This window comes from Oncorhynchus tshawytscha, linkage group LG23, assembly GCF_018296145.1.
Source record: "Oncorhynchus tshawytscha isolate Ot180627B linkage group LG23, Otsh_v2.0, whole genome shotgun sequence".
NCBI lineage: Eukaryota > Metazoa > Chordata > Actinopteri > Salmoniformes > Salmonidae > Oncorhynchus > Oncorhynchus tshawytscha.
This window is the reverse complement of record NC_056451.1, coordinates 2323059-2345315: the sequence shown is the minus strand read 5'-3', so window position 1 is coordinate 2345315 and position 22257 is coordinate 2323059. Positions and strand designations below refer to the sequence as shown.

The window sequence follows — 22257 nt, the reverse complement described above, 5'->3', positions numbered from 1 at the left end:
CTCCCTCATCTCAGGATCATGGGATCAACGTCTCCCCCCGACAGCACTGAAGAGAGTTGAGATAGACAGACAGTGAGAGGGAAAGAGAGAGAAGGGGAACGGAAGAGAAGGGGAGAGAGAAAGAATGATAGAAGAAACTGGAGACAGATTGAAACAATTCAAGTGAGATATTTGAACAAATAATAGAGCTATTATGCTTAATAAGGAACATCTATGGTTATAATGTGTTAAGAACCATGTCCATGTCTATCACATATCAGACGAGTCATTTTGACCAACACCAGTAAATGGGGTCAGTCCAGCCAATGAGGACCATCCCCTACCACCACCATCAACATGCTCCTCTCCCTGACCTGGATCTCTTAGCTCTGGAATTGGCAGCAGCTCAGCTCTCTGCCCCACGGTCGCTGCAGGCAAACAAACCCAGCAGGCCTCACACACTCCACTGACCCAGTGCTCTCACAGGCTTCTCACACACGCAACTCTCACAGGTTACACACACACACAAAAACACTGCACACACACACTGCAAGCAAATCCAGCTCTTCACAGCTGTTTAAACGCCACACAGACAGACTAAACAAATGTTCCAACAATGAAGCGTGTCAAACAGGATGTGAGTGTGTTTGTGTGCATGTGTTTGATCACTGAGGGTCAAACACATATGAGTTGTGAGTTGTTACTGATCATTAGCTTTCTCGTTACGTGCGTGACCTCTGGCAGCAATTTCTGGTCCAGTTTAAACATTTTAAAGAGTGTGACTGACCGTGGATGTTTTTGATTTTATGTCCCATTTGCTCTTGTTTTGGTCCCCTCTTTGACCTCCCTAACAGGTCTCAACTCAAGGTTTTCCTTCCAAACCCTCTCTCCCTCTCCTTCTTCCTCGCCCTCACGGTCTCTCTATCTCTCGTCTCTCATCCTTTCAATCTTTTTCTTTTGCTGTAAAATCGAATTTCCATCTCTTACTTCCTGCTCTTCATTTCCTCATTGTGTGTTTCATTCTCTCTTTTCTTATTTTGGAAATGTCGACTCAAATTCATCAGAAATGTGGCAGGAGGACACAGTGTTTACCTATGGAGGCCAAATATGTAGAGCCCCGCAGTGAGTGACGTGGGTCACCATGTGTGAGAGGCTCTCTCTCTCTACCTTTAACTCAAGTAATGTGGCCCTCATATTGACTGGTCCTCTATCAGCCTCGTACACACATGCATATAGATGTATACATGCACAGACACACACATGCAAACAGACATATATATATACAGTGCCTTGCGAAAGTATTCGGCCCCCTTGAACTTTGTGACCTTTTGCCACATTTCAGGCTTCAAACATAAAGATAGAAAACAGTATTTTTTTGTGAAGAATCAACAACAAGTGGGACACAATCATGAAGTGGAACGACATTTATTGGATATTTCAAACTTTTTTAACAAATCAAAAACTGAAAAATTGGGTGTGCAAAATTATTCAGCCCCTTTACTTTCAGTGCAGCAAACTCTCTCCAGAAGTTCAGTGAGGATCTCTGAATGATCCAATGTTGACCTAAATGACTAATGATGATAAATACAATCCACCTGTGTGTAATCAAGTCTCTGTATAAATGCACCTGCACTGTGATAGTCTCAGAGGTCCGTTAAAAGCGCAGAGAGCATCATGAAGAACAAGGAACACACCAGGCAGGTCCGAGATACTGTTGTGAAGAAGTTTAAAGCCGGATTTGGATACCAAAAGATTTCCCAAGCTTTAAACATCCCAAGGAGCACTGTGCAAGCGATAATATTGAAATGGAAGGAGTATCAGACCACTGCAAATCTACCAAGACCTGGCCGTCCCTCTAAACTTTCAGTTCATACAAGGAGAAGACTGATCAGAGATGCAGCCAAGAGGCCCATGATCACTCTGGATGAACTGCAGAGATCTACAGCTGAGGTGGGAGACTATGTCCATAGGACAACAATCAGTCGTATATTGCACAAATCTGGCCTTTATGGAAGAGTGGCAAGAAGAAAGCCATTTCTTAAAGATATCCATAAAAAGTGTCATTTAAAGTTTGCCACAAGCCACCTGGGAGACACACCAAACATGTGGAAGAAGGTGCTCTGGTCAGATGAAACCAAAATTGAACTTTTTGGCAACAAAGCAAAACGTTATGTTTGGCGTAAAAGCAACACAGCTCATCACCCTGACCACACCATCCCCACTGTCAAACATGGTGGTGGCAGCATCATGGTTTGGGCCTGCTTTTCTTCAGCAGGGACAGGGAAGATGGTTAAAATTGATGGGAAGATGGATGGAGCCAAATACAGGACCATTCTGGAAGAAAACCTGATGGAGTCTGCAAAAGACCTGAGACTGGGACGGAGATTTGTCTTCCAACAAGACAATGATCCAAAACATAAAGCAAAATCTACAATGAAATGGTTCAAAAATAAACATATCCAGGTGTTAGAATGGCCAAGTCAAAGTCCAGACCTGAATCCAATCGAGAATCTGTGGAAAGAACTGAAAACTGCTGTTCACAAATGCTCTCCATCCAACCTCACTGAGCTCGAGCTGTTTTGCAAGGAGGAATGGGAAAACATTTCAGTCTCTCGATGTGCAAAACTGATAGAGACATACCCCAAGCGACTTACAGCTGTAATCGCAGCAAAAAGTGGCGCTACAAAGTATTAACTTAAGGGGGCTGAATAATTTTGCACGCCCAATTTTTCAGTTTTTGATTTGTTAAAAAAGTTTGAAATACCCAATAAATGTCGTTCCACTTCATGATTGTGTCCCACTTGTTGTTGATTCTTCACAAAAAAATACAGTTTTATATCTTTATGTTTGAAGCCTGAAATGTGGCAAAAGGTCGCAAAGTTCCAGGGGGCCGAATACTTTCGCAAGGCACTGTATATATATATATAACACACACACACACCACAGAAACTAACCCCAAACCCAAGATTCAACTCCAGAGGTTTCCATTTCCAAATGATATGATGTAGTAGGAAAGTTTCCAGTTTCTCAGGGAGATGAAATGTGACCCATCATTTTATTAAAGTATTCATGACTATCCAAATCTCACAACAGAATCCAATGCTCTAATATGCTCTAGTCGGCTGGCCCTCGCTGCATATTCGTCGCCAGACCCACTGGCTCCAGGTCATCTACAAGTCCATGCTAGGTAAAGCTCTGCCTTATCTCAGTTCACTGGTCACGATGGCAACACCCACCCGTAGCACTCGCTCCAGCAGGTGTATCTCACTGATCATCCCTAAAGCCAACACTTCATTTGGCCGCCTTTCCTTCCAGTTCTCTCCTGCCTGTGACTGGAACGAATTGCAAAAATCGCTGAAGTTGGAGACTTATCTCCCTCACCAACTTTAAACATCTGCTATCTGACACAGCTAACCGATCGCTGCAGCTGTACATAGTCCATCGGTAAATAGCCCACCCAATTTACCTACCTCATCCCCATATTGTTTATATTTATTTACTTTTCTGCTCTTTTGCACACCAGTATCTCTACCTGCACATGGCCGTCTGATCATTTATCACTCCAGTGTTAATCTGCTAAATTGTAATTATTTGCCTACCTCCTCATGCCTTTTGCACACAATGTGTATAGACTCTTTTTCCCCCCTTTTTTTCTACTGTGTTATTGACTTGTTAATTGTTTACTCCATGTGTAACTCTGTTGTTGTCTGTTCACACTGCTATGCTTTATCTTGGCCAGGTCGCAGTTGTAAATGAGAACTTGTTCTCAACTAGCCTACCTGGTTAAATAAAGGTGAAATAAAAAATAAAATAAAAATCTAGAGGGCCTTCATACAAGGCTTGTGTCATCAGGTTTTATCAGGTTTTATCAGGTTTTGGGTATGACCCAGATGCAGACAGTGTCAAAGAAACAAACATTTATTTCTAGTACAGGGGCAGGCAAACAACAGGTCAAAGGCAGGCAGAGGTCAGTAATCCAGAGAGGATGTAAAAGGTCCAGAACGGTAGGCAGTCTCAGGGTCAGGGCAGGCAGGGGTCAATAATCCAGTGAGGTGGGGCAAGGTATAGAACGGCAGGTAGGCTCAGGGTCAGGGCAGGCAGAACGGTCAAAACCGGGAAGGACTAGAAACAGGAGCAAGAAGAGACAGGAGCAGGGGAACAAACACTGGTAGGTATCACGAAACCAAACGGACAAACAGAGAACACAGGTGTAAATACACAGGGTATAATGGGGAAGATGGGCGACACCTGGAGGGGGTTGGAGACGAGCACAAAGACAGGTGAAACATTATCGGGTGTGACAGGTTTGTCATTAATATTAGACTTGTTGTACTGTCCCTGTACTGTTATTGCCTGTAGTTGCCGAAGTCTGGCAGGAAAGTTAATACCCAGCCATGACATTGGGGTCAACCTCAGCTGAAACTTTAAAGTTATCAGGGTATTTTTATGTGACACGTTTATGTCTCTCTCTTCTTCTTTCCAACCCTTTTTGTGTTCTGGTTCTTTTGTAACAGGCTTTGGGCTGTTTGCTGCTTCACATTTTCCTTCTCGCTTTCCAGCTTCGACCTGTGTTTTTAGTTTATGAGCAGATTTTACAATCTAGATATTTTTTGTTGTTGCTGGCACATATGGAGAGGATAGTGCCTCCACACCATGGGCAGATGGCTTTGTTGGGCCGAGCTGAAACCCTTCTGGGCTGGACCTCCCACCGTGTGGGCGTGCACACAGACTAAGCGTATCTATCTAGCTTTTCCTGGAGCAGAGGAGCACTAGTGGGGTCCCTGGCCCAGCTATCCATTTTCCAGGTGGCATCTGCTCTGGGATATTACAACACAAGTAGGGGGGGAAAGGGCAGAGAAATTGGATTGAAACTTCAAAAAGCTACTCAAATGGTGCTTAAAAGTTAATTTCAAGCTTCCATTCAGGAATCAAAGAACCATTTGAAACTGAATGCAAAGACAATAATGTTTTTTCTCCGTACTGAGCAAAATTACAGTATTTCCTTATGCTGGTAATCGATATGCAATGTGAAAGGCACTGTAAACAGTTCATCTAGTCTCACTCATTATAACTCATCTGATCTCTGATCTGTTCCAGGGGGCTTTTTATCACCATCCATGACCTCACTCACATCTCCACCGTGCTCCAGAGCTGGCCAGAGAAGGACATACGCGTAAGTCTATGGTCAAACCTGAAATGGCCTTTCCCTATATAATGCGGAAATAGGTTGTATCTAAAATGGCACCATATCGCTCTACTAGGGGTGCTATGCCCTTTACACTGTTAGGCCTAGTTCTTCAGTCTGATGGAATAAGGCAGGTATTGCTACTGGGTATGCAGGGTTTTGCTCCAGGCCTGTTGTAAATTACACGCCTGATCCAACGAAGCAAGGTCCTGGTGAACTGCTAATTAGTAGAATCAGGTGTGTTAGATCAGGGTTGATGTGAAATTCTGCTCTGCAAGCTCTTCAGGAGGATGTTGGGCAGCCCTGGCTTAGAAGTCATGGGTTAGCATTCCTGGAACTAAGGGGCCTCTGTATGGACAGTGGGATAACTGGAGATAGGCACCAGTGGAGGCTGGTGGGAGTAGCTATAGGAGGACATATGGTTTCCATATGTTTGATGCCATTCCATTAGCCCATCCTCCTATAGGTTCTCCCACCAGCCGCCACTGAATAGCACACGTACACTACATGACCAAAAGTATGTGAACACCTGCTCATCGAACATCTCATTCCAAAAATCATTGCCATTAATATGGAGTTGTTCCCCCTTTTGCTGCTATAACAACCTCCACTCTTCTGGGAATGCTTTCCACTACATGTTGGAACATTGCTGTGGGGACTTGCTTCCATTCAGCCACAAGAGCATTAGTGAGGTCGGGCACTGATGTTGGGCGATCAGGCCTGGCTTGCAGTCGGATTTCCAATTCATCACAAATGTGTTCGATGGGGTTGAGGTCAGGGCTGTGTGCAGGCCAGTCAAGTTATTCCACACCAATCCTGACAAACCATTTCTGTATGGACCTCGCTTTGTGCATGGCGCACTGTCATGCTGAAACAGGAAAGGGCCTTCCCCAAACTGTTGCCACAAAGCTGGAAGCACAGAATCGTCTAGAATGTCATTATATGCTGTAACATTAAGATTTCCCTTCACTGGAATTAAGGGGTCTAGCCCGAACCATGGAAAAACATCCCCAGACCATTATTCCTCTTCCACCAAACTTTACAGTCACCACTATGCATTGAGGCAGGTAGTGTTCTCCTGACATCCGCCAAACGCAGATTCATCTGTCAGACTGCCAGATGGTGAAGCCTGATTCATCACTCCAGAGAACTCGTTTCCACTGCTCCAGAGTCCAATGGCATCGAGCTTTACACCACTCCAGCCAACGCTTGGCATTACACATGGTGATTTAGGCTTGTGTGCGGCTGATTGGCCATGAGAATCTCCCGATGAACAGTTCTTGTGCTGACGTTGCTTCCAGAGGCAGTTTGGAACTCGGTAGTGAGTGGTGCAACCAAGGACAGACGATTTGTACGTTCTACGCGCTTCAGCACTCAGCGGTCCCATTCTGTGAGCTTATGTGGCCTACCACTTCTTGGCTGAGCCGTTGTTGCCCCTAGATATTTCCACTTCACAATAACAGCACTTAATTTGATCGGGGTAGCTCTAGGAGGGCGTGTATTTGACGAACTGACTTGTTGGAAAGATGGCATCATGACGGTGCCACGTTGAAAGTCGTAGCTCTTCAGTAAGCCCATTCTACTGCCAGTGTTTTGTCTATCAAGATTGCAAGGCTGTGTGATTGATTTTACACACCTGTCAGCAACGGGTGTGGCTGAAATAGCTGAATCCACACATTTTAAGGGGTGTATACTGTGCCTTCGGAAAGTATTCAGCCTCCATGACTTTTTCACATTTTTTTTACGTTACAGCCTTATTCTAAAATGGATCAAATAAATAAATAAATAAATAAAAATTCTCAGCAATCTACACACAATACCCATAAGGTACAGGTTTTGAAATGTTTGCCAATGTATAAAAATATACAGTGCCTTGCGAAAGTATTCGGCCCCCTTGAACTTTGCGACCCTTTGCCACATTTCAGGCTTCAAACATAAAGATATAAAACTGTATTTTTTTTAAAAGAATCAACAACAACTGGGACACAATCATGAAGTGGAACGACATTTATTGGATATTTCAAACTTTTTTAACAAATCAAAAACTGAAAAATTGGGCGTGCAAAATTATTCAGCCCCTTTACTTTCAGTGCAGCAAACTCTCTCCAGAAGTTCAGTGAGGATCTCTGAATGATCCAATGTTGACCTAAATGACTAATGATGATAAATACAATCCACCTGTGTGTATCAAGTCTCTGTATAAATGCACCTATAAATGGAACTTTTTGGCAACAATGCAAAACGTTATGTTTGGTGTAAAAGCAACACAGCTCATCACCCTGAACACACCATCCCCACTGTCAAACATGGTGGTGGCAGCATCATGGTTTGGGCCTGCTTTTCTTCAGCAGGGACAGGGAAGACTGTTAAAATTGATGGGAAGATGGATGGAGCCAAATACAGGACCATTCTGGAAGAAAACCTGATGGAGTCTGCAAAAGACCTGAGACTGGGACAGAGATTTGTCTTCCAACAAGACAATGATCCAAAACATAAAGCAAAATCTACAATGGAATGGTTCAAAAATAAACATATCCAGGTGCTAGAATGGCCAAGTCAAAGTCCAGACCTGAATCCAATCGAGAATCTGTGGAAAGAACTGAACTGCTGTTCACAAATGCTCTCCATCCAACCTCACTGAGCTCGAGCTGTTTTGCAAGGAGGAATGGGAAAAAATGTCAGTCTCTCGATGTGCAAAACTGATAGAGACATACCCCAAGCGACTTACAGCTGTAATCGCAGCAAAAGGTGGCGCTACAAAGTATTAACTTAAGGGGGCTGAATAATTTTGCACGCCCAAATTTTCAGTTTTTGATTTGTTAAAAAAGTTTGAAATATCCAATAAATGTCGTTCCACTTCATGATTGTGTCCCACTTGTTGTTGACTCTTCACAAAAAAATACAGTTTTATATCTTTATGTTTGAAGCCTGAAATGTGGCAAAAGGTCGCAAAGTTCAAGGGGGCCGAATACTTTCGCAAGGCACTGTACCTTCTTTACATAAGTATTCAGCCCCTTTACTATGAGACTTGAAAATGAGCTCAGGTGCATCCTGTTTCCATTGAAATCCTTGATGTTTCTACAACTTGATTGTCCACCTGTGGTAAATTCAATTGATTGGACATGATTTGGAAATACACACACCTGTCTATATAAGGTTCCACAGTTGACAGTGCATGTCAGAGGAAAAAAAAGCCATGAGGTCGAAGAAATTGTCCGTAGAGCTCCGAGACAGGATTGTGTCGAGGTACAGATCTGGGGAAGGGTACCAAAAAATATCTACAGGAAGGAATTTCCCCAAGAACACAGTGGCCTCCATCATTCTTAAATGGAAGATTTTTGGTACCAACAAGACTCTTCCTAGAGCTGGCTGCCCGGCCGAACTGAGCAATCAGGGGAGAAGGGCCTTGGTCAGAGGGGTGACCAAGAACCTGATGGTCACTCTGACAGAGCTGTAGAGTTCCTCTGTGGAGATGGGAGAACCTTCCAAAATGACAAGCATCTCTGCAGCACTCCACCAATCAGGCCTTTATGGTAGAGTGCTAGACAGAAGCCAGTTCTCAGTAAAAGGCAAATGATAGTCCGCTTGGAGTTTGCCAAAAGCCACCTAATGGACTCTCAGACAATGAGAAACTCTTTGGTCTGATGATACCAAGATTGAACTCTTTGGCCTGAATGCCAAGCGTCACGTCTGGAAGAAACTGGCACCAACCCTACATTGAAGCATGGTGGTGACATTATCATGCTGTGGGGATGTTTTTTCAGCGGCAGGGACTGGGAGACTAGTCAGGATCTAGGGAAAGATGAATGGCGCAAAGTACAGAGAGATCCTTGATCTCAGACTGGGGTGAAGGTTCACCTTCCAATAGGACAACAACCCTAAACACACAGCCAAGACAACGCAGGAGTGGCTTCGGGACAGTCTCTGAAGGTCCTTGAGTGACTCAGCCAAAGCCCAGACTTGAACATCGAACATCGAACATCTTTGGAGAGACATGAAAAAAGCTGTGCAGCCACATTCCCCATCCAACAGAGCTTGAGTATCTGCAAAGAAGAATGGGAGAAACTCCCCAAATACAGGTGTGCCAAGCTTGTAGCATCGTACCCAAGAAGACTCGATGCTGCAATCGCTGCCAAAGGTGCTTCAACAAAGTACTGAGTAAAGGGTCTGAATAATTATGTAAATATGATATTCCTGTTTATTATTTTTAATAAAAACATGATTTTGTAATCAATTTTAGAATAAGGCTGTAACGTAGCAAAAAGTGGAAAGTCCAGGGGTCTGAGTACTTTCCGAAGGCACTGTATAGTGTAACTCCTACATTCTCGTAAATCAGGCATTGATGTCAATGGGTTCTGGCCTGTTTGAGGCCATTACAACCAACTGAGCTCTAATATCCTCTGATAAGTCATGATCTTGTACAAAAGCTGAAGAACATACACACAACCAGGTACTTTCCGCAGGTGCTGGAGTTGCAGGCAAACTCATGGAAAACAGAAAGGAAAACGCCTCGCACTGCTGCTCACGCTCCCAGATATTTATTTACAACAACATTTCGACCGTTAGGTCTTCATCAGGCATCAGGCATATCAAGTCATGCTCTTGTCATGTACAGTTGAAGTCGGACGTTTACATACACCTTAGCCAAATACATGTAAACTCAGAATTTTCACAATTCCTGACATTTAATCCAAGTAAAAAATTCCCTGTCTTAGGTCAGTTAGGATCACCACTTTATTTTAAGAATGTGAAATGTCAGAATAATAGTAGAGAATGTTTTATTTCAGCTTTAATTTCATTCATCACATTTCCAGTGGGTCAGAAGTTTACATACACTCAATTAGTATTTGGTAGCATTGCCTTTAAATAGTTTAACTTGGGTCAAACGTTTCAGGTAGCCTTCCACAAGCTTCCCACAATAAGTTGGGTGAATTTTGTCCCATTCCTCCTGACAAAGCTGGTGTAACTGAGTCAGGTTTGTAGGCCTTGCTCGCACATGCTTTTTCAGTTCTGCACACACATTTTCTATAGGATTGAGGTCAGGGCTTTGTGATGGCCACTCCAATACCTTGACTTTGTTGTCCTTAAGCCATTTTGCCACAACTTTGGAAGTATGCTTGAGGTCATTGACCATTTGGAAGACCCATTTGTGACCAAGCTTTAACTTCCTGACTGATGTCTTGAGATGTTGCTTCAATATATCCACATCATTTTCTGTCCTCATGATGCCGTCTATTTTGTGATGTGCACCAGGGTCTCCTGCAGCAGAGCACCCCCATAACATGATGCTGCTACCCCTGTGCTTCACGGTTGGGATGGTGTTCTTCAGCTTGCAAGCCTCCCCCTTTTTCCTCCAAACTTAACGATGATCCGTTCTATTTTTGTTTCATCAGACCAGAGGACATTTCTCCAAAAAGTACGATCTTTGTCCCCATGTGCAGTTTCAAACCGTAGTCTGGCTTTCTTATTGCGGTTTTGGAGCAGTGGCTTCTTCCGTGCTGAGCGGCCTTTCAGGTTATGTTGAAATAGGACTCGTTTTACTGTGGATATAGATACTTTTGTACCCGTTTCCTCCAGCATCTTCACAAGGTCCTCTGCTGTTGTTCTGGGATTGATTTACACTTTCCGCACCAAAGTACGTTGATCTCTAGGAGACCGAACGTGTCTCCTTCCTGAGCGGTATGACGGCTACTTGGTCCCATGGTGTTTATACTTGCATACTGTTGTTTGTACAGATGAATGTGGTACCTTCAAGTGTTTGGAAATTGCTCCCAAGGATGAACCAGACTTTTTCTGAGGTCTTGGCTTATTTCTTTTGATTTTCCCATGATGTCAAGCAAAGAGGCACTGAGTTACATCCACAGGTACACCTCCAATTGACTCAAATGATGTCAATTAGCCTATCAGAAGCTTCTGAAGCCATGACATCATTTTATGGCATTTTCCAATCTGTTTAAAGGCACAGTCAACTTAGTGTGTGTAACCTTTTGGCCCATTGGAATTGTGATACAGTGAATTATAAGTGAAATAATCTGTCTGTAAACAATTGTTGGAAAATGTACTTGTGTATAATGCACAAAGTAGATGTTCTAACCAATTTAGAAATTTGTGGAGTGGTTGAAAAACGAGTTTTAATGATTCCAACCTAAGTGTATGTAAACTTTTGACTTCAACTGTAGATTCAGTATGACAAGTCGTCCAGGTATTCCTGGCATGTAAAGATATGCCTGCTGCAGAATCTAGCCGCTCTACCACCTGCTCACAGCTGTCAACACAATGGCATTTCCCTCTGAATCCCTGAGCTCACAGGACCTCATATAAAACTATTCATCACGATCCGATGCCCTACTTACATAGTTCCAATAATAAAAGCTACAAATCCAGAAATAAATCAGTAAGCCCCAAATGTATGGGACTATTAATGACATTTATCCCAAAAAATAATAAGTGGTTTTGCTGTTAGAATGTCATAAACCCCTAATCATGTGTTCATTAGGCATTAAAAATGTGATTAGGTGGATGACATCATCCCCTGAAGTGGTGTCAGAGTGCTGTGGAACCAGTGTGGAACAAGGTTGTAAAAGTATAGTGCCAGATTGCCTGCGTCATAGACTAATCATGGAAATACACACATGCATGTTGGGTTTTGGGATCGAACATATTGTGAAGTTCATGATGATGATGATGATTTTTTAAATGTATTACATTTTTTTGCAAGATTACATTTTTTCAAACATTATAAACATATACAGACAAAATACAACAGACAGACGCACCCAAACATTAATGTCATCACACCTGCCCAGACCCACATGTTCCCACCGCATCTCTCTCCAGTGCTTGTCAGATTATATACCTGTCGCAGGACCCACTGGTTGATGCTTATTTATAAAACCCTCTTAGGCATCCCTCCCCTCTGAGATATCTACAGTACTGCAGCCCTCATCCTCCACATACAACACCTGTTCTGCTAGTCACATTCATTTGTCTTTGTTTTCTTTCTTCTTTTTTTTACCCCCTTTTCTCCCCAATTTCGTGGTATCCAATTGTTAGTAATTACAGTCTTGTCTCATCGCTACAACTCCCGTACGGGCTCGGGAGAGACCTAAGGTCGAAAGCCATGCGTCCTTCGAAACACAACCCAACCCAACTGCTTCTTACCACAGTGCGCATCCAACCCGGAAGCCAGCCGCACCAATGTGTCGCAGTTTTTTTTCTCTTCATTCACTACTCAATCATGGGCACTCTTACTGACAGTTGTGGCTGCTTTGCGTGATGTATTGTTGTCTCTACCTTGGCCTTTGTGCTGTTGTCTGTGCCCAATAATGTTTGTACCATGTATTTTTCTGTTACCATATTGTTGCTACCATGATGTTGTCATGTTGCTGCCTTTCTATGTCATCTTTAGGTCTCTCTTTGTGTAGTATTGTGTTGTCTCTCTTGTTGTGATGTGTGTTTTGTCCTATATTTATTTATATTTTTTCTTTATCCCAGCCCCTGTCCCCGCAGGAGGCCTTTTGCCTTTTGGTAGGCCGTCATTGTAAAACTGACTTGCCTAGTTAAATACAGGTTCAATAAAATAAATATTGCCTCAAATTGCACTAATCTGTTTTTCCCTGTCACCAACACCTTTTCAATATTTAAATATAAATGGTTTAGATTTTTCCATTGTCATAAAACCTCTACCATTGTCCTCTTCCATTGAGGACAATGGTAGGGACGGTGAGTTAACGTCTGCTAATGTGATTAGCATGACGTTGTTACTTACAAGCTTACAAGCGCTCACCTTGTCTTTTCCGGACAAGCTTTTTTCCAGATGCCCCAAACAGTTGGAAAGGGGATTCATCAGAGAAAATGACTTTACCCCAGTCCTCAGCAGTCCAATCCCTGTACCTTTTGCAGGATATCAGTCTGTCCTTGAAGTTTTTCCTGGAGCGAAGTGGCTTCTTTGCTGCCCTTGACACCAGGCCATCCTCCAAAAGTCTTCACCTCACTGTGCGTGCAGATGCACTCACACCTGCCTGCTGCCATTCCTGAGCAAGCTCTGTACTGGTGGTGCCCCGATCCCACAGCTGAATCAACTTTAGGAAATGGTCCTGACGCTTGCTGGACTTTCTTGGGCGCCCTGAAGCCTTCTTCATAATAATTTAACCACTCTCCTTGAAGTTCTTGATGATCCGATAAATGGTTGATGTAGGTGCAATCTTACTGGCAGCAATATCCTTGCCCATGAAGCCCTTTTTGTGCAAAGCAATGATGACGACACATGTTTCCTTTGAGGTAACCACCCTCCTTTTGAAGCTTCCAGTCTGTTATTCGAACTCAATCAGCATGACAAAGTGATCTCCATCCATGTCTACGTCAACACTCACACCTGTGTTAACGAGAGAATCACTGACATGATGTCAGCTGGTCCTTTTGTGGCAGGGCTGAAATGCAGTGGGAATGTTTTGGGGGGATTCAGTTCATTTGCATGGCAAAGAGGGACTTTGCAATTAATTGCAATTCATCTGATCACTCTTCATAACATTCTGGAGTATATGCAAATTGCCATCATACAACCTGAGGCAGCACACTTTGTGAAAATTAATATTTGTGTCATTCTCAACTTTTGGCCACGACCGTAAACATTTTCAAAAAACGATCTGAATTCTTTTAGACATAAGAGTAATGTTGAAGGAATCTTACTTGAGTCAGAAAAGGAAAAACATTTGATAGGAGGCCAGGGGCATTTTAGATTTTGGCCACTAGATTGTAGCAGTGTATGTACAACATTTTAGACTGATTCAATGAACCATTGCATTACTGTTCAAAATGTTGTATCACGTCTGCCCCAATGTGCCGAATTGGTCAATTAATACATTTTCAAGTACATAACTATAGAGAACATACAAAAATGATATGGTAATACAAAATGTAAGTTTACACACTCCCAGGAATGTCATAAATGATGGACAATTAGCTTCACTACAGAAAGACACTAACCTTCACACATCTAGATGTGGGGGGGGGACAAATCAAAGCAAAATTACACAATAAGTACATTATTAAGTAGATTATTTACCTTCAGAGGTGAATTTATCAAACCAGTTGCCGTGATAAGTGTTTTATTGTGCACTCTCCTCTAACAATATCATGGTATTTGTCTCTCTGACATTTGCAACATTGTTTCAATATTGAAATTCGATCTCCAGCTATCCCATAATAATGAATGTGCAGGGGTCAGGAGTTGGGATGAGAGAGACAGGCAGGCAGCTTTTCTCAGCCAGTCGAAATCATGAATCAGCATCATTTTTATGGGTATATACACTACCGTTCAAAAGTTTGGGGTCACTTAGAAATGCCCTTGTTTTTGAAATAATTTTTTTTTTGTCCATTCAAAATAACATCAAATTCATCAGAAATACATTGTAGACATTGTTAATGTTGTAAATGACTATTGTAGCTGGAAACTGCTTTTTTTATTTTATGGAATATCTACATAGGCGTACATAAGCCCATTATCAGCAACCATCACTCCTGTGTTCCAATGGCACATTGTGTTAGCTAATCCAAGTTTATAATTTTAAAAGGCTAATTGAGCATTAGAAAAACCCTTTTGCAATTATGTTAGCACAGCTGAAAACTGATGTCCTGATTTAAAGAAGCAATAAAACTGGCCTTCTTTAGACTAGTTGAGTATCTGGAGCATCAGCAGTTGTGGTTTCAATTACAGGCTCAAAATGGCCAGTAACAAAGAACTTTCGTCTGAAACTTGTCAGTATATTCTTGTTCTGAGGAATGAAGGCTATTCCATGTGAGAAATTGACAAGAAACTGAAGATCTCGTACAACGCTGTGTACTACTCCCTTCACAGGACAGCGCAAACTGGCACTAACCAGAATGCACAACTGAGCAAGAGGACAAGTACATTAGTGTCTAGTTTGAGAAACAGACATCTCACAAGTCCTCAACTGGCAGCTTCATTAAATAGTACCCGCAAAACACCAGTCTAAGCATCAACAGTGAAGAGGCGACTCAGGGATGCTGGCCTTCTAGGCAGAGTTGCAAAGAAAAAGCCATATATCAGACTGGCCAATAAAAAGAAAAGATTAAGATGGGCAAAATAACACAGAAGGCCAACATCCCGGAGTCGCCTCTTCACTGTTGACATTCAGACTGGTGTTTTGCGGATACTATTTAATGAAGCTGCCAGTTGAGGACTGAACGAAACGAAATGCAGCTAATATGCAGTCTTTCCAACTTCAGTTTGAAGTGATTGTATTACCTGTGTTGTTGCCTAGCTCCTTTGAACAACAGTTTCCTGACGAGCGAGAGCACATTTTCTATGCCAGGTGAAATTGCGCATCATTAGCTCATTGTTATGGATGTATCCAAATAAATGTCACTAGAAAACAACTTAAACACATGCAAACGCAGCTGTTTTCTGTTATTCTGGCTGCACTGTTTGATGTGACTGTAAGTTAGCCGTAGTTGACTAGCTATCAAGCAAGGGATAAGAATGTTGCCATAGATATAAATCCATCAAAATAATGTTTTTAATGAAAATATGTCAATCATTATTTGAATATGTTGCTAACCCGTTGTATAAAAGTGATAATGCCCCCAAAGCAGGTGTTTGGAGGATATATTGACATGGTTTGCCGCCACTCGTCTTAGTCTCCGGCCTAATAACAGTCATGCCATATCATCCAAACACCGGCTTCTCTGGCATTATCACTTAAATACCAATGTAATTAATTGGAGCAGTAAAAAAAAAAGATAATGGACCCGTGGTATACGGTCTGATATAACACGTCTTTCAGACAATCAGCAGTCAGCGCTCGAACCACTCCGTTCATAATTGTCTTTATATATTTGTTGTTGGTCACTTATTAAGCATGATGATGTTTTTTTAATGTCAATCAAGTTATTGTGAAGCCAAAGACACATTTCCTGTACAGATTTTTTTTTTTTTCCAAAACACCCCTGGTGATCAGGTTGTGTTACACAATCGTTAGTTTGTAAATTCCACATTGAGAACGTCAGGCTATTCGTTTGTTTTCTGTTTAAATACGAGTGCATGGTTAGGTTGTGTGAAGCAGGACCGGCTCAGACCTGCAGGGCAGATGGAGAGTAGAGAAGCAGGATTGGTGGGGGGTTTGCAATGCTGTTACAGTAGCTAGTTTGAATATATCCTGTTAAATCATGTCCATCATTTGTTACTGAACATCGATGTATTGGCAAGTTACTGTCTGTATTTTCACTGACTGCTTGACGATAGTCTTTGAGGTTAGGGACTACCCTTGTCTAGAGTTACTAATATTCTGCTCTGACTGATAACGTGTTTGACTTGTGTATTTTACAGACACAGGACGTGTCAGTGGTGAAACAGTGTGAATATTTCCTGTTTAATCATGTACACTTACTGAAACTGACTAATGAATATGCTTGCTTTATTTGCAGGTCAATGTATTTTCACTGCCTGATATTATGATAACATTTTTGGCTAATCTGAGATGTTATTTGGTTCATTTCAAACAGGAAGCCGAAAGAAAATGACTGTTATCTAGAGCCATAGACAGTCTGCTCTGACTGATAATGTATTTGATTGACACTCACAGGTATGATTGACAGGTCTGATGTGATGTGATTGACAGGCGGTGTGTGTGACAGACGGAGAGAGGATCCTGGGCCTGGGGGACCTGGGCTGCTACGGCATGGGCATCCCTGTGGGAAAGCTGGCACTCTACACGGCCTGTGGAGGCATGCCACCCCAGCAGTGTCTGCCAGTCATGCTGGATGTGGGCACAGACAATGAGGTAAGAAGAGACACACCTAACAACCAAGGGAATACATGCATAGCTACATGCAAACAAGATGATACACAAAGAAAACTGTCAACTTCGTAACATATTATATGCTAGACGTAATATGCCAGCTAAGAAAACATCCTCCAGTCAATACGTTATATTCAGGTAAGCCCCTCAGTCTCCAAACTCCATTTTCCAAACCACTGAGGAAAGCCCCACTGTTCACCCATGCAAGACAGAAAAGCACCTATCCATCCTGCCAGCCCGCCAGCACTGCCAGTCAACAGTATTCAAAGAGGCCCTCTGGTTTGGTTTTTCCTGCTGGTCCCACTGGTCCTATGTATGGCCTGGCCCTCCTCTTTATAGCTGAAAGAGGAGCCTCACTCTGGGCCGGGCGGCACGTGTGCTGTGGCCACACTGTTAAACAGGAGCAAACTAAGAATAGTCTGTGTTGTGTACACGGCTATATTTAAACTCTGTATATTTTCTCCATGTCATCCAGAGCTGGGCCACGGGTGTGCCACTGCCACCATATGCCTGCTGCCTGGCTGAGCCAGGACCTGCTCTCCAAGCCTCTTAGTTTCAGTATAAGAGTTGGGGAGAGGATAAAGGGTGATTTGGGATTAGTTGGGTAGGTCTGGTCAAGGATAGACATGATGCTGAGAATGAGACATAAAAGAAGACATCCCTGTGAAAGAAGGATAGATGGGTGGGAGGAAAGAAGGGGGAGATGGATTTGCGGTTGGCTGGGTATAGGACTGGTCAAAGATGTAAACGACTGACAATAATCACTGGAGATAGAGAGAAATAATGAGAGGCACTCCATGGGCATCAAAACGAGGAGACCAGTATAAAAGAGGGATAAGAAAAGGAAGGGGTAGGGAAAGATAAGGAGACGGGAAGCAGAGTTGAACAGAGGGACTAGCCCGATCTCTGTCAGATGTAGCATTCGCTGTGTGGTTGGTCTCCACAAACTCTCTCCATGTTCTCTTATGTCGGCTGGCCAATTCACACTTCATCAAACCACACGGAGACCCAGAAGAAATCCCCCTTATTCATAAAACACACACAAAAGGCCTATGAGATAACCTATAAAAGATCATACACTACAGCATGAATACCGTAGGTGGCATTGGATCTTGGTGTATAGGTTTTATGTTTTCTCTCTCTGCCAGTGTCTCCCACTCTGTTCTACCTCATAGCAGAGGTAAATGCCATGCCCTTCTGCCCCCATCCCTTTAATAGCATCTCCATACACACTTCTATGCATGAACTCTATTGTTCTATTGAACAATTTTGAAAGAGACTGTCACAGGTCCAGTTTAGGAATGCTTGGGGGATTGTCAACTATTCCCGGACATTTATAGGCATCAAAACACCACTTTAACTAGCTGCCTCAGAGACTATGTCTGTGTCCTCAATGCACTCTGTAGCTGCTGCCAGAGGATGGAAGCAAATAGGGGTTTATAACCATATATTTGTGTGTGTGTGTTTGCACTCTTAGGAAAAAAAGTGAACCTAAAAGGGTTCTTCGGCTGTACCTTTGAAGAACCCTTTACAGAACCAAAAAGGGTTTTCCTATGGGGACAGCTGAAGAACTCTTTTGGAACCCTTTTTTCTAAGAGTATGTGTCTGTATTGTCTGTGTGCGTGCATGTTTGAGATGTGTTTCTCTGCTATGCCTGGATTTGGCTTGGTCTGTCTACTTTCTATGTTCCTCTATTCATCCCTGTATGTATGGAAGTGTGTGTATGGAGTATTTATTTTATTATATGTGTGCATTTTTAGTGATGTGTGCTCATATTTCATGCTACTCTCCCTTTGTGTGATGTGTGTCTGTGGCAGGGACTGAATTGGAACGTTAATCAATAAAATTAAAATAAACTATCTTCAAGTCACACACAGTGCTGGAATGGGCCGTAACCTTCATGTGTGAAAAAGGTGTTCTTCCTCACACTCAGAGAAGTTCCAGGTTTCTGCCTGTTGTTTTCCAAACCTGTAGAGTGTTTGCAGATGTAGGACTGCAAAATAATATCACACAGCAGCAGCCCAGCAGCAGCACAGCAGCTCAGTATCTGTCAGAGTTTACAACAGGCCAAGCACATTTACCTTAAAAATCACCTCGCCACCCGGGAAGCAGCATGTGCCAGCCATTACCACAGATCACTCATCACCAAGCACTCCATCAGGATCACTACAGGCACACAAACACTCATTCGGGCACGGGCGCACCCATGTATGCATAGACACAGGTCTGTGTGTGAATGCGTGTGCACGTGTTACACAACCTCACGAGAACTAAGTCCTTGCACTGTAGTCTCTAGTTGGCTATCACAATCTTTTCCATTTTTCTATTATTCTAAAGAGATGACAGGCCAAATGAGTTGTAATAGGATAAATGGAGTGCCTGTGTGTCTTAAGCCATATGGAGTTCCTCTGGCTTGACTCATAATATATTATCTCAGACACGCTGGTCTGATGCCTGATGCCGTGCCCCAAGTCCCTACACAGTGGTGGAAGTAGGCAGTAAATAATTGAAAATATGAGGCTTATTTCTGACCTTGGGTAGGTATGAGGACTCCTGCACTGAGGTCAGGCATGCGACGTCTTGACCTTGACTGGGGTTGTGTCCAAAACGGGACCCTGTTCTCTGTGGGACCTGGTCAAAAGTATATAGGAATTAGGAAATACTGTAGGGTGCTATGTGAGACTCAGCCTGGATCTCCCTGTGGTAGCGTTGCACTGTAATTCCAGAGCGTGATGAAGCAAGGGGTAATGTTTTGGGAACACGTCCAGTAAACAGATGGGATATGGCAGAGCTCCTGTATAGGATGTGACTGAAGCATGGGATGGGCTGTGCTGTGCTGTGTAAGACACTTTGGAGGCGTGCGCTTCTCTAGGTGCACTGGAATGCGGGAAGTGGATCATCTCTTGTGTAAACCATCGCTAATCCTACACAGCCCTGCTACCTGTGGACTTCTCGCTCTCTCCTCCGCTCACACACAAACGCACACGCAAACACACATACTGTTTCTGATGCATCATTCAGCTCTCTAACACCCCATCACATGCACAAGCACGTACTCACAAAAATAGATGCACATGTCTCTCTCTTTCCTCTCCCCTTTGTCTATTTCCCACACACAGACATATACACTCACACTCATCAGTAAGACATGTCTCTGTGTCTGCACGTTGTTTTCCCTCCCAGTAAAAAGTTCTGTGGAGTGAGTATACAACACATACATTTTTTTTTCTCTAAATGACCATTAATCTAAATGTGGCTTGTGGGAAATAAACTAAACCGTGAGTGTTATGGGAAAGTTGGCCCTCATCTCGCTCTTTCTCTCTCCCACTCACTCTCTTTCTATCCCTTTCTCTTTCACTGATATTACCTGGTATAACCTCTGTGTCACAACACACACACTGAAATGAGACCCCGGTGATGTCATCCCACACAATGTGTTGTTTGTCTTGTGTTGGGTGTGCTCTCCTGGACCCAAAGGGGTTGTCCCTTCAGACAGGCCCCTATCGCCCCCCCCCACTCTGCTCCCTCATCCCCCACTCTTCCCTCCCTCTCCTACCTCTCTGTCCTAAACAGACCCTGACTGTTGCTTTTGAACAGGGTTGGTTCCACCTGAAAGCAGAAAGAACAGCTCAGGTGATCAACAGAAGAGTATCTCAGGGAGAAAGTTGACATGTCTCAACACCTCAGTGCTGTGTCAACTGAGCCAATACATGAGATTAAACTCATTGATTATTACTCTGTCAGAGCTGTTTTTACGGTATCTCATTCCTCGGATATAGTATGCACACGAGAAAGTAATCTAGCGTCTTGTAAAAGTCAATCATTGAGTTGTCATACATGGACCTTTATGAACATGGTTGAGGATGTTGTTTTAGTGAGTGGTGAGACCTGTGTCAATGCCTGGGGTGGAAGGTTTTGAAAATGTCAGGGGCTTTAAAGTTACTCCGGGAGTTGTTAATGGGTATACTTGTTTTGATTGACAGTGTCATTGTCCATTTGTGACACAGAGCCTGTCCCAGCTCTGTCCAAATAGGCCACCCCCTTAAATCCCCCCCACCCCCAGACTCCACGGAATCTAAACGCTCCAGTCTTAATGAGGCATGATAGTGTTCCAGATCACTTCTTCCCAGGGGGATCAGAATTCCCTTGCGTCATGTCTTCAGTTGAACAGATCTGTGGCAGTCGGTACCGTTTTTAAGTTGAGGGAGTCAGATTTTTTTTTTCATGAGAATGGCCTTATTTCTATTACAGCATATTGGATGTCTGTCATTCATATTCCATTCACCTAGTTCAATGTAGCATCGATAGGTGTAGGCTACTACATGATACTCAAATTTTCCCTGTACCCATCATGAGGTTGCGAAAACCTAGCCAATGAATGAAAGTTTACAGCGTAGGTGCACACAGGTCGAGTGAAAAATTTGACACAGTGACACATGGACAGACACATTCAATACTGCCTTGCACAATCTTGCCTGCATCTAGCTGATCTAGGGTGTAATCATTAGTCCAACAGTTGCAAACATGACTTTCTATTGGACAATTTCAGGTATGTTTAGCCCTGTTTCGCTCTGTTTGCTACCGTTTAAGAAATGTTTTTCAACAGAATCGGTAGAATGAATACACCCCTGATCTCGCACAAACACAGTTCACTTTTATAGCAGCCACGTTGTATTCCCTCTCGCATCTATGCGCTCTCCTCCTCTAACCTTTTCCCTTCACTTGTGGACTTCAATGCACAACACATCAGCTGTATGTGACCAGGCAAAAAAAACTTTCCAAGCCAAACCATATCATAACCGCTACACACAGCCTAGATCATTGTCACCATATTAGCTAGTTAACATAGCTAATAGAACTAACACGTTAGTAAACCAGCTATAATAATGCGGTAACCTTACAGTGTACAGTCAGTAAACAGTTTAGCAGTAACACCGGCAGGCCCCGGTGGCAATAAATTAGTAAAACCAGAAGCGTAACTTGACTTTGAAGAGTTCCAGTGTTGTTGGATAGTCATAGCCACCTAGCTAACAGCATCCCTCTGTTTCAGCAGAGTGTTTGAATAGGCTAAACTAGCTAGCTGTATTTCCTAGCTAAGTAAGTGAAAAAAACAACAACCTCTATTGTTTCTCCTTCGTCTTTTAAGAAATGAATTTGTTCAAAACTATTGTCTTTTCTCCAATCAAATCGAAGTTTATTGGTCACATACACATGGTTAGCAGATGTTATTGAGTGTAGCAAATGCTTGTGCTTCTAGTTCCGACAGTGCAGCAA

General features: G+C 43.0%; 1 protein-coding gene across 1 annotated transcript in view; it reads left to right on the top strand.

The window, feature by feature from the left end:
• The window catches only part of LOC112223157 (NADP-dependent malic enzyme), a 127701-nt gene that overhangs the window by 68878 nt on the left and 36566 nt on the right, over positions 1 to 22257 (top strand). The window contains exons 4-5 of the mRNA XM_024386174.2: positions 5077 to 5152; positions 16804 to 16965. Of these exons, the coding sequence (XP_024241942.1) occupies positions 5077 to 5152; positions 16804 to 16965 (238 nt within the window). The remainder of the gene's footprint in view (positions 1 to 5076; positions 5153 to 16803; positions 16966 to 22257) is intronic.